The sequence below is a fragment of the Eubalaena glacialis genome, chromosome 1, assembly GCF_028564815.1.
Source record: "Eubalaena glacialis isolate mEubGla1 chromosome 1, mEubGla1.1.hap2.+ XY, whole genome shotgun sequence".
NCBI lineage: Eukaryota > Metazoa > Chordata > Mammalia > Artiodactyla > Balaenidae > Eubalaena > Eubalaena glacialis.
In genome coordinates this window covers 188,903,815-188,917,768 of record NC_083716.1, presented here as the reverse complement: position 1 = coordinate 188,917,768, position 13,954 = coordinate 188,903,815, and the positions used below count along the sequence as shown (strand labels likewise).

General features: G+C 37.9%; 1 protein-coding gene across 6 annotated transcripts in view; it reads left to right on the top strand.

Annotated features, from left to right (window-relative positions):
- PDE1A (phosphodiesterase 1A) overlaps window positions 1–13,954 on the top strand; it is a 361,532-nt gene that overhangs the window by 312,454 nt on the left and 35,124 nt on the right. For all 6 annotated transcript variants that reach the window (XM_061185570.1, XM_061185593.1, XM_061185610.1 and 3 more), the window contains one exon: window positions 13,077–13,158. In XM_061185570.1, coding sequence (XP_061041553.1) covers window positions 13,077–13,158 — 82 coding nt within the window. The remainder of the gene's footprint in view (window positions 1–13,076; window positions 13,159–13,954) is intronic.

Genomic DNA, 13,954 nt, shown 5'->3' with positions numbered 1-13,954 from the left:
AGTAAGACCCCTCTATTTTCTTCAAAATTGCTAGAAGTAGTATAAAGTGTGTTATTTCAAAATAAATTGTATTTTCTGTAGCAATAAAAATATATTTAGTTAGTACATTCTCAGCTGAGGATCTGTCACTAAAAATAATAGATACAAAAAAAAAAAAAAAACCCCCGAACTTCATAAACATAAAGAACTGTAGCTATGAGCCAGGATAAAAAACCAAAGCTTATAGTATTAAGAGGCATAAAAGTGTTACAAACATTGATTACACAAGGGGTACTAATGTCCTGCAAAATATTTATAACACTCACAAAAATACAGCTATACCATATCATAAATTTTACTGAAAGTGAATATGTTACTATAATAATCATTAAACTTTTATACAGTTTGGGGGCTTTCTTAGAATTTGGAAGGGCCCATTTTTAGAAGGAATGAAGGAAGGTAATTAGATGAGCTAAATCCCTTAAGTAAGTTGTTCCAAGAAGGCCAAACTAGTGCATCTTCCCCTCCTTTCACAATTAAATGTGACGGACTGGCGGTCCCTCAAATTCTACCCTCGGCCTTATAGTGGCCTCCAAGCCTGTGGTCAGGAGCTTCCTATGTGCTTGCTGTTGATGTTGCTTCTGAGATCAAAACCTCTTCAATGCAAGAGGTTTCTCAAGATATCTGTACTTCACCCTTTCTTATCTTCTGCATTTCTGTAAAACTATAGAAATTGTTTTGGCTTCACAGAAAATGCAAAAAGGAAAAAAGAAAAAAATGTGCCACTAAATCACTGGATTTGACACCTTGTTGACAGCTATCAGAGTATTTCACACCATTTAAAAAAGCATAAAAACAATTACAGGCATAACTCCTTTATTGTGCTTCACTCTATTGTGCTTCTCAGATACTGTGTTTTTTACAAATTGAAGGTTTGTGGCAATCCTGCATAAAGCAAGTCTATCAGTGCCATTTTTCCAACAGTATTTGCTTACTTCATGTCTCTGTGCCACATTTTGGTAATTCTCACAATATTTCACACTTTTTCATTATTATTATATGTATTTGTTGTAGTGATCTCTGATCAGTGATCTTTGAAGTTACTATTGTAATTGTTTTGGGGTGCCACAAACCACGCCTATACAAGAAGGCGAATTTAACTGATAAATGTTATTTGTATTCTGACCGTTCACTGACCAGCTGGCCATTCCCCTCTCTCTCTCCTTCTCCTCAGGCCTCCCTATTCCCTGAGACAGGACAATATTGAAATTAGGCCAATAATAATCCTTTAATGGCCTCCAAGTGTTCAAGTGAAAGGAAGAATTGCACATCTCTCAGTTTAAATCAAAAGCTAGAAATGATTAAGCTTAATGAAGAAAGCACATCAAAAGCTGAGATAGGCTGAAAGCTAGGCCTCTTTTGCCAATTAGCCAAGTTGTGGATGCAAAGAAAAAGTTCTTGAAGAAAATGAAAGGTGCTACTCCAGTGAATACATGAATAGGAAAGCAAAATAGTCTTATTGTTGATATGGAGAAAGTTTTAGTGGTGTAGTTAGAAGATCAAAAAAGCCACAACAGGGGCTTCCCTGGTGGCGCAGTGGTTGAGAATCTGCCTGCTAATGCAGGGGACACAGGTTCAAGCCCTGGTGTGGGAAGATCCCACATGCCGCGGAGCAACTAGGCCCGTGAGCCACAATTACTGAGCCTGCGCGTCTGGAGCCTATGCTCCGCAACAGGGGAGGCCGCGATAATGAGATGCCCGCGCACCGCGATGAAGAGTGGCCCCCACTTGCCGCAACTAGAGAAAGCCCTTGCACAGAAACGAAGACCCAGCTCAGCCATAAATAAATAAATAAATAAATAAACCCAAAAAAAGTTTAAAAAAAAAAAAAGCCACAACATTCCCTTAAGCCAAAGCCTAATCCAGAGCAAGGCCCTAACTCTCTTTAATTCTATGAAGGCTGAGAGAGGTGAGGAAGCTGCAGAAGAAATTTTGAAGCTAGCAGAGGTTGGTTCATGAGATTTAAGGAAAGAAGCCATCACCATAACCTAAAAGTGCAAGGTGAAGAAGCAAGTGCTGATGTAGAACCTGCAGCAAGTTATCCAGAAGCTCTGACTAAGATAATTAATGAAGGTGGCTTCACTAAACAACAGATTTTCAATGCAAGGAAATGGCTTTCTATTGGAAAAGATACCATCTAGGACTTTCATAGATAGAGAGGAGAAGTCAATACCTGGCTTCAAAGCTTCAAAGGACAGGCTGACTCACTTGTTAGGGACTAATGCAACTGGTGACTTAAAGTTGAAGCCAGCGCTCATTTACCATTCTGAAAATCCTAGGGCCCTTAAGAAATATGCTAAATCCACTCTACCTGTACTCTATAAATGGAACAATAAAGCCTGGATGACTGCACATCTGTTGACAACATGGCTTACTGAATATTTTATTTATTTATTTATTTGTGGCTGCATTGGGTCTTCATTGGTGTGTGCAGGCTTTTTCTAGTTGCAGAGAGCAGGAGCTACTCTTTGCTGTGGTGCGCAGGCTTCTCATTGTGGTGGCTTCTCTTGTTGTGGAACATGCGCTCTAGGCATGCTGGCCTCAGTAGTTGTGCACGTGGGCTCAGTAGTTGTGGCTCACAGGCTCTAGAGCGCAGGCTCAGTAGTTGCGGAACACGGGCTTAGTTGCTCTGGGGCATGTGGGATCTTCCCAGACCAGGACTCGAACCTGTGTCCCCTGCACTGGCAGGCGGATTCTTAACCACTGCACCACCAGGGAAGTCCTACTGAATATTTTAAGCCCACTGTTCAGACCTATTGCTCAGAAAAAGATTCCTTTTAAAATATTACTGCTCATTGACATTGCACCTGGTCACCTGAAAGCTCTGATGGAGATGCACAACAAGATTCATGTTGTTTTCATGCCTGCTATCACAACGTCCATTCTGCAGCCATGGATCAAGGAGTAATTTCAACTTTCAAGTCTTATTATGTAAGAAATACATTTTATAAGACTATACATGCCATAGATAGTGATACCTCTGATGGGTCTGAGCAAAGCAACCTTCTGGAAACCTTCTGGAAAGGATTCACCATTTCAGATGCCATTAAGAACATTTGTGATTCACGGGAAAAAGTCAAAATATCAACATAACAGGAGTTTAGTAAAAGTTGATTCTAACCCTCATGGATGACTTAGGGGTTCAAGATTTCAGTGGAGGAAGTAACTGCAGATGTGGAAATAGCAGGAGAACTAGAATTAGAAGAGGAGCCTGAAAATGTGACTGAATTGCTGCAATCTCATAATAAAACTTTAATTCATGAGGAATTTCTTCTAATGGATAAGCAAAAAAAAAAAGTGGTTTCTTGACATGAAATTTATTCATGGTGAAGATTCTGTGAAGATTGTTGAAATGACAACAAAGGATTTAGAATATTACATAAACTTAGTTGATAAAGGAGCAGCAGAGTTCTAGAGGGTTGACTTCAATTTTGAAAGAATTCTACTGTGGGTAAAATGCTGTCAAATGGCATTGCATGTTACAGAGAAACCGTTCATGAAAGGAAGAGTCAACTGATGTGGCAAACTTCATTGTTGTCTTACCTTAAGAAATGGCCACAGCCACCCAACCTTCAGCAACCACCACCCTGATCAGTAAGCAGCCATCAACACTGAGGCAAAACCCTCCACCAGCAAAAAGATTACAACTCACTGAAGGCTCAAATGATGGCTAGTATTTTGTAGCAAAAAAGTATCTTTTTAACTAAGATATGTTCATTGCTTTTTTAGACACAATGCTAGTGCACACTTATTAGACTACAGTATGGTGTAAACATAACTTTTATATGCACTAGGAAACAAAAATCTCATATAACTCACTTTATTGCAATGTTTGCTTTATTGTGGTGGTCTGAAACCAAACCTACAAAATCTCCAAGATATGCCTGTACTAGTTCTTTGTTATGGCCTTTCAAATAAGAAACCCCAACAAGTCCCAAGGGAATTGCTAAGACGGGCAAAAACTATCAGGCCTGAGCACATCAGGCTATCTTGTGTTTCCAAGTTGATGAAACCACTTTCTCTGCTTCTCTATCTTCAGGCATATCCCCAAGAAAAGATGCAGAGATCCAGGGGCATAATTAAGTGGTTGGTTAATTAATTGAGTTTAGTGGCCTAGGAACCTATAATTCTGCTCCAACCACTTGTACGATTCAATACACCAGAACATACATGTATTCAGTCAGTTATTGATTTTTAAAAGTATATTTTTGACCTCCTATGAGCAGCACCCTCAAATGAAAGAACAACCTCCAAGAAAAATATAAACTAGTTGATGTACACAATGTCTCTTGCTTTTGACCTCTGATTTCATCTTGATGAAAAGTAAATGGGAGAGAGTAAGGAAAATTGTAAAGTTTGTCAAACTATATTCATGTTTCCTGACTCTCCCTTTACATATCTTTCCCTCTCCCTTAGGAGAACCTCCCTTGTCCTATTGGGTTTCTGATTCCCTCATAGTCTGGCTACAGGGCCCCCTACTAATCTTGCACTCATGGTCTTTATTCACCCTAAAGAATAAATGACACTTTGAAATATTTATAAATAAGTTAAATAATTACTGTACTATAACATTCAATGTGCTTAGCAATGGAAACTTAATATTCTAAATCAATTGTGGAGTACAAGAAGCAAATAGAATATAGAATCTCCCATTTCATCTGTAGGAAGATCAACCCTGCATATGTCTGTCATATGCCTAAGTCCTATATAAAAATGTTGCCATCCAGCATTCCATGAAATTTAGCTCATGGAAGGTAAATCATCACAATGCCTTTTTCAGGCCCAAATGATAATTTTCAGGTCAAAGAACTTAAGTGATATAAAACTACTTCTTTTAAAATATCACAAACACCTTAACTAATAAAATCAATGGATCATCTTTGCATACATCAATTAAGAATCCCTGACTGAAGACTGCTGCTCTGTCTTGCCCTGGTGTCCTGCCTGCCATCTGCTGCACACAGTGGGGTGTCACTCCAAGACTTTGCTTCAGACAAATTGTGGTTCAAGATGGCAGAGTAGAAGGATGTGCGCTCACTACCTCTTTCGAGGGCACCGGAATCACAACTAACTGCTGAACAATCATCAACAGGAAGACACTGGAACTCACCAAAAAAGATACCCTACATCCAAAGACAAAGGAAAAGCCGCAATGAGACGGTAGGAGGGGCACAATCACAGTAAAATCAAATCCCATAACTGCTGGGTAGGTGACTCACAAACTGGAGAACAATTATACCACAGAAGTCCACCCACTGGAGCGAAGGTTCTGAGCCCCACGTCAGGCTTCCCAACCTGGGGGTCCGGCAATGGGAGGAGGAATTCCCAGAGAATCAGACTATGAAGGCTAGCGGGATTTGATTGCAGGACTTCGACAGGACTTTGGGAAACAGAGACTCCACTCTTGGAGGGCACATACAAAGTAGTTTGCACATCAGGACCCAGGGGGATGGAGCAGTGATCCCTTAGGAGACTGAACCAGACCTACCTGCTAGTGTTGCAGTGTCTCCTGCAGGGGGGGGTGTGGGCCGATTGTGGCTCACTGGGGGGAAAGGACACTGACAGCAGAAGTTCTGGGAAGTACTCCTTGGTGTGAGCCCTCCCAGAGTCCACCATTAGCCACACCAAAGAGCCTGTAGGCTCCAGTGCTGGGTTGCCTCAGACCAAACAACCAACAGGGAGGGAACCCAGCCCCACCCATCAACAGTCAAGTGGATTAAAGTTTTACTGAGCTCTGCCCACCAGAGCAACACCCAGCTCTACCCGCCACCAGTCCCTGCCATCAGGAAGCTTATACAAGCCTCTTAGATAGCCTCATCCACCAGAGGGCAGACAGCAAAAGCAAGAAGAACTACAATCCTGCAACCTATGGAATGAAAATCACATTCACAGAAAGATAGACAAAATGAAAAGGCAGAGGACTATGTACCAGATGAAGCAACAAGATAAAACCCCAGAAAATCAACTAAATGAAGTCAAGATAGGCAACCTTCCAGAAAAAGAATTCAGAATAATGATAGTGAAGATGATCCAGGACCACAGAAAAAGAATGGATGCAAAGATAGAGAAGATGAAAGAAATGTTTAATAAAGAACTGGAAGAATTAAAGAACAAACAGAGATGAACAGTACAATAACTGAAATGAAAAATATACTAGAAGGAATCAATAGCAGAATAACTGAGGCAGAAGAATGGATAAGTGACCTGGAAGACAGAATGGTGGAATTCACTGCTGCGGAACAGAATAAAGAAAAAAGAATGAAAAGAAATGAAGACAGCCTAAGAGACCTCTGGGACAATGTTAAATGCACCAACATTCGCATTATAGGGGTCTCAGAAGGAGAAGAGAGAGAGAAAGGACCCGAGAATATATTTGAAGAGATTGTAGCCGAAAGCTTCCCTAACATGGGAAAGGAAATAGCCACCCAAGTCCAGAAAGTGCAGAGAGTCCCAGGCAGGATAAATCCAAAGAGAAACATGCTGAGACACATAGTAATCAAATTGACAAAAATTAAAGATAAAGAAAAATTATGAAAAGCAACAAGGGAAAACCGACAAATAACATACAAGGGAACTCCCATAAGGTTAACAGCTGATTTCTCAGCAGAAACTCTACAAGCTAGAAGGGAGTGGCATGACATATTTTAAGTGATGAAAGGAAAGAACCTACAACTAAGATTACTCTACCTGGCAAGGATCTCATTCATATTCGATGGAGAAATCAAAAGCTTTACAGACAAGCAAAAGCTAAGAGAACTCAGCACCACCAAACCAGCTCTACAACAAATGCTAAAGGAATTTCCCTAAGTGGGAACCACAAAAGAAGAAAAGGACCTACAAAAACAAACGCAAAACAATTAAGAAAATGGTCATAGGAACATACATATCGATAATTACCTTAAATGTGAATGGATTAAATGCTCCAACCAAAAGACACAGGCTTGCTGAATGGATACAAAAACAAGACCCATATATATACTGTCTACAAGAGACCCACTTCAGACCTAGAGACACCTACAGACTGAAAGTGAAGGGATGGAAAAAGTTATTCCATGCAAATGGAAATCAAAAGAAAGCTGGAGTAGCAATACTCATATCAGATAAATTAGACTTTAAAAATAAAGAATGTAACAAGAGACAAGGAAGGACACTGCATAATGATCAAGGGATCGATCCAAGAAGAAGATATAACAATTATAAATATATATGCACCCAACATAGGACCACCTCAATACGTAATGCAAATGCTAACAGCTATAAAAGAGGAAATCGACAGTAACACAATAATAGTGGGGGACTTTAACAGCTCACTTACACCAATGGACAGATCATGCAGACAGAAAATTAATAAGGAAACACAAGCTTTAAATGACACAATAGACCAGATAGATTTAATTGATATTTATAGGACATTCCATCTGAAAAGAGCAGATTACACTTTCTTCTCGAGTGCACATGGAACATTCTCCAGGATAGATCACATCTTGGGTCACAAATCAAGCCTTGGTAAGTTTAAGAACATTGAAACCATATCAAGCATATTTTCTGACCACAATGCTATGAGATTAGAAATCAATTACAGGGAAAAAAACATAAAAAACACAAACACATGGAGGCTAAACAATACATTACTGAATAACCAAGAAATCACTGAAGAAATCAAAGAGGAAATCAAAAAATACCTAGAGATAAATGACAATGAAAACAAGACGATCAAAAACCTATGGGATGTAGCAAAAGCAATTCTAAGAGGGAAGTTTATAGCAATTCAATCTCACCTCAAGAAACAAAAAAAATTTCAAACAATCTAACCTTACACCTAAAGGAACTAGAGAAAGGACAACAAACAAAACCCAAAGTTAGTAGAAGGGAAGAAATCATAAAGATCAGAGCAGAAATAAATGAAATAGATACAAAGAAAACAATAGCAAAGATCAATAAAACTAAAAGCTGGTTCTTTGAGAAGGTAAACAAAATTGATAAACCTTTAGCCAGACTCATCAAGAAAAAGAGGAGGACTCAAATCAATAAAATTAGAAATGAAAACGGAGAAGTTACAACAGACACCGCAGAAATACACAGCCTCATAAGAGACTACTACAAGCAACTCTATGCCAATAAAATGGACAACCTGGAAGAAATGGACAAAATCTTAGAAAGGTATAAGCTTCCAAGACTGAACCAGGAAGAAATAGAAAATATGAACAGACCAATCACAAGTAATGAAATTGAAACTGTGATTAAAAATCTTACAACAAACAAAGTCCAGGACCAGATGGCTTCACAGGTGAATTCTATCAAATATTTAGAAGAGCTAACACCCATCCTTCTCAAACTCTTCCAAAAAATTGTAGAGGAAGGAACACTCCCAAACTCATTCTATGAGGCCACCATCACCCTGATACCAAAACTAGACAAAGGTACTACAGAAAAAGAAAATTACAGACCAATATCACTGATGAATACAGATGCAAAAGTCCTCAACAAATACTAGCAAACAGAATCCAACAACACATTAAAAGGATCATTCACCATGATCAAGTGGGAGTTATCCCAGGGATGCAAGGATTCTTCAGCATACACAAATCAATCAATGTGATACACCACATTAACAAATTCAAGAATAAAAACCATATGACAATCTCAATAGACGCAGAAAAAGCTTTTGACAAAATTCAGCACACATTTATGATAAAAACTCTCCAGAAAGTGGGCATAGAGGGAACCTACCTCAACATAATAAAGGCCATATACAACAAATCCACAGCAAACAGCATTCTCAATGGTGAAAAACTGAAAGCATTTCCTCTAAGATCAGGAACAAGACGAGGATGTCCCCTCTCACCACTCTTATTCAACATAGTTTTGGAAGTCCTAGCCACGGCAATCAGAGAAGAAAAAGAAATAAAAGGAATCCAAATCAGAAAAGAAGAAGTAAAACTGTCACTCTTTTCAGATGACATGATACTATACATACAGAAATCTAAAGATGCCACCAGAAAACTACTAGAGCTAATCAATGAATTTGGTAAAGTTGCAGGAAACAAAATGCACAGAAATCTCTCGCATTCCTATAAACTAACAACAAAAGATCAGAAAGATAAATTAAGGAAATAATCCCATTCACCATTGCAACAAAAAGAATAAAATACCTAGGAATAAACCTACCTAAGGAGGTAAAGATTTGTACTCAGAAAACTATAAGACACAGATGAAAGAAATCAAAGATGACACAACAGATGGAGAGATATACCATGTTCTTAGATTGTAAGAATCAATATTGTGAAAATGACGATACTACCCAAAGCAATCTACAGATTCAGTGCAATCCCTATCAAATTACCAATGGCATTTTTTACAGAACTAGAACAAAAAACTCTTAAAATATGTATGGAAACACAAAAGACCTCAAATAGCCAAAGCAATCTTGAGAAGAAAAAAAAAAAACGGAGCTGTAGGAATCAGACTCCCTGACTTCAGACTATTCTACAAAGCTACAGTAACCTAGACAACATGGTACTGGCACAAAAACAGAAATATAGATCAATGGAACAGGATAGAGAGCCCAGAGATAAACCCATGCACCTGTGGTCAATTAATCTATGACAAAGGAGGCAAGGATATACAATGGAGAAAAGACAGTCTCTTCAATAACTAGTGCTGGGAAAAGTGAACAGCTACATGTAAAAGAATGAAATTAGAACACTCCCTAACACCATACACAAAAATTAACTCAAAATGGCTTAGAGACCTAAATGTAAGACTGGACACTATAAAACTCTTAGAGGAAAACATAGGAAGAACACTCTGACATAAATCACACAAGATTTTTTTTGACCCACCTCCTAGAGTAATGGAAATACAAACAAAAATAAACAAATGGGACCTAATGAAACTTAAAAGCTTTTGCACAGCAAAGGAAACTATAAACTAGACGAAAAGACAACCCTCAGAATGGGAGAAAATATTTGCAAATGAATCAATGGACAAAGGATTAATGTCCAAAATATATAAACAGTTCATATAGCTCAATATTAAAAAAACAAACAACCCAGTCAAAAAATGGGCAGAAGACCTAAACAGACATTTCTCCAAAGAAGACATACAGATGGCCAAGAGGCACATGAAAAGCTGCTCAACATCACTAATTATTCGAGAAATCCAAATCAAAACTCCAGTGAGGTATCACCTCACACCAGTTAGAATGGGCATCATCAGAAAATGTACAAACAACAAATGCTGGAGAGGGTGTGGAGAAAAGGGAACCCTCTTGCACTGTTTGGAATGTCAATTGATACAGCCACTATGGAGAACAGTATAGAGATTCCTTAAAAAACTAAAAATAGAGTTGCCATATAACGCAGCAATCCCACTACTGGGCATATACCCAGAGAAAACTATAATTCAAAAAGACACATGAACCCCAATGTTCACTGCAGCACTATTTACAATAGCCAGGTCATGGAAGCAACCTAAATGCCCATAGACAGATGAATGGATAAAGAAGATATGGTGCATGTATACAATGGAATATTACTCAGCCGTAAAAAGGAATGAAATTGGGTCATTTGTAGAGACGTGGATGGACCTAGAGACTGTCATACAGAGTGAAGTAAGTCAGAAAGAGAAAAACAAATATCATATATTAACGCATATATGTGGAATCTAGAAAAATGGTGCAGATGAACTGTTTTGCAAGGCAGAAATGAGACATAGATGTAGAGAACAAACATATGGATGCCAAGGGGGAATGCGTGGGGTGGGGTGGGGGGGATGAAATGGGAGATTGGGATTGACATGTATACACTAATATGTATAAAATAGATGACTAATAAGAACCTGCTGTATAAAAAAATTAATTAATTAAATTTTTTAAAAAAAGGAATCCCCAATATCACATTGCCCATGAAGTCTATGAGTAGCCTTATTTCTACTTTAATAATAGTAATATCATCTATATTTTAGCAAGTTATTAATATTATTCTTTCACTTTATTCTCAACATGTTAAAATCAAATTCATAATAGTCTTTAAATCAAGCCCTCATCCAGATCATCTTATTTCCTTTAGTGGCCCCAAAGTCTCCTTTTCATTCAGGTTTGAAGCACAAGGCTCACCCTTCACTTACCCCAAGCCATCTCCCACACTGCCGACAAATTAGTGTTTCAAAAGTAGAATTCCTCTTATGTCAATTCCATATAGAATAAAGAGGGGGAAAAGCCAATGCCTCTCCATTACATGTAAATTAAGTAGTAATCCTTTTCCTTGTGGTTTAATACCATCCAAGATGTGCATTAGACTTCATAAATACCTCTAATTTGCACAGCTCTGTGTTTTAGCTAGTATTATGAATTATGATTCTTATTAGCTAACATTTAATGACTGTTGACTATATATTAGGCAGTGTCCTTAGGCTTCACATAAATTATCTTAGATAACCTCAGGATAACCCTATTAGGTAGATACTATTATATCCTTATTCTTAAAACAAGTCAACCGGAATCACCAAGTTGGGTAACAGAGAATTCATTTCGGCAAAGTCTGTGATGTGTCTGAAGTAACAGAGACAGCCCGTTGAACAGCAGTGATTCAGCTCTGTGTCTTGTGACTCCAAGGCTAATGACACAATAATTTCTGCCCCCCCATCTGTCCCTTAAGCCAAGTATAAATATTAATTCCAAATGGAATGGATGTTATTCTCTTGGGGAATGGTGAGGCTTGCTGGGAGAGGTCACAGAAATTCTTTCCCTATTTTCTCTAAGTCATGACATAGTGAAACATTCCTATTTGTAGCTACTTTGCCTACTTCTTTGGTGACTGTATCTAGATTTTTCCGAGCAATTCTCATTTCAAACTTTCTGTCCCTTCTAATCAGAGGCATAGTTTAGCGTAAATGCACTAGAAAACATGATCGATAAAAACTTTAAAGCCACATGTTGACATAAAGTTGTAAAGATCATGACGAAAAGCTGCTAGAGGAAGCAAAGGAAACTGAAGTTCTCAGACAGGTTTGCCTTGTAATATGGGCTCTGCTACAAAGTAAAGGCCACTCCCTTTTGTCCCCTGATCTCAGAACCAGACCATATATTCTAAGTTGTGGTCTTATGCAAGGCCAGTGTACCCCATGAAGGTATACAACCAACAGATTAGGAGAAAATAGAGCCCAAAGCATTCTTTCAAATGTCTGGGCAGTTGAAGTGAATGGGGCAAGTGAAGTATCCTATCTCCTTTTTCTTTGTGAGCACATCTCCTTGAATGCAAAGAACCAATGTTTGATAAACCTTATCATAATAAAGCTTTGTCCAGAGCAGCCACCTTTATTTCAGGAAACGAAAATCTAATTATGATGTTAAACCCAAACAAAAATGGAATTCTTCAACCTTTGTGCTCAATTAATCTACAATTGATAAGATCAAATAATAAAAAATCATTGACATTTCAATTTTCTCTGAGAAGAATACATTAAAATAAAATTTATGCACACAGAATGTAAGAATGTTGAAGATATTCCTCATGACTTGCTGTAGGAGATTCAGTAAAACTTGCTTAATAAGTAAAAAGATGTTTCAAAATGCTCATACACTTTTAAATTTAAAAAGCCATCCAATCATGAATTCTTGATACTGAAGGTCTGCTGATGTATTTGGCATGGAAAAATGAAGCAGAAAAATCCATGAGTTGGATTGTTAATTAAATGCCAAGTAACACACCGAGATGACTATTTTATGGTGACTTTAGAAAATTCCAAAGAGCAAAGGTGTCTCTTTATAATCAAGGGGTTGTAATACCAATGTGGAGTCTCTAGGTGCTGAAAATGTTCATGTTTTTTTACTTCTGCAATGTGTGCCATATGCAACATATCCCCAAAAGGAGACCATATGAGTAAAATTATATGAACTTGAACAACAGCTTTTTGTTTTGTGATAAATACACAATGCTAATTAAGAAATAAAAGATGCAGCTTTTTAAGCCTTTTTATCTAAGCTGCTTTTAGTTTCTCCACACCAAATCTGTACTAATGGGCTTTCCTTTCCGCAGGGAGATAAAGAAGCTGAATTAGGGCTTCCATTTTCCCCACTTTGTGATCGGAAGTCAACGATGGTGGCCCAGTCCCAAATAGGTAATACTGAGGATTGGTGGTTGTGGAGAGCGGGTGTGTGCCTGTCAGTTTTCAAATGGATACATGATGTTGTTCACCCATGAAACCCTCACTCCATATTCATGATAAATTTGATCTTTAGACTGATCTATACGGTGGTGAATGAAGAATTTTGAAACATTCTCACAAAATGAACTCAATAAAGCAGTATTAGTAAATAATTGTTATTCTCTTTGTAATCCTTTTACAAAATAGAGGACTTTCTTCTTTTACAAGAGACAGCATTTCTTGTTGTTTTGTTGCTGATTATTTTCTGTAATTTAATCCTTTGTATTTAGGACAATCCAATGAAAATATTAATATATCTGTTATCACTGTTTGTATAATATTCTTAATATACTAGCTCATATTCTTTTGGGAAAAAAATTCTTATGATATGAATAAGGAAGCCAACAACTGGAAATCTGTAAAATGATATTGCTCCCAACCATACTTATCCTTTTCATTTGTGCTTATATTGGAGACTTCAAGTCCAGCCCATGATTAAAACGTATTATTGCTATGCTGCATGGTTCATATATTTGTAATAGTTATTCCCTGGGCCAGCATCTTCATTACTGACCTATATGATCAATAAATATAAGGATGGCTGCCTTACCTCTCTAGTTGGTCTGGTACCACCTCCTACAAAGTGGTGGTCAGCTGTCAGAAAGCTTCTTTCTCTCACCTTTCCCCTTCCTACCCATGTTCCAACAGCTGTTTTCCTAGCTACCATAACACAGGTGACTCTCATCATTTAGAAGTTGTGAATATGTCA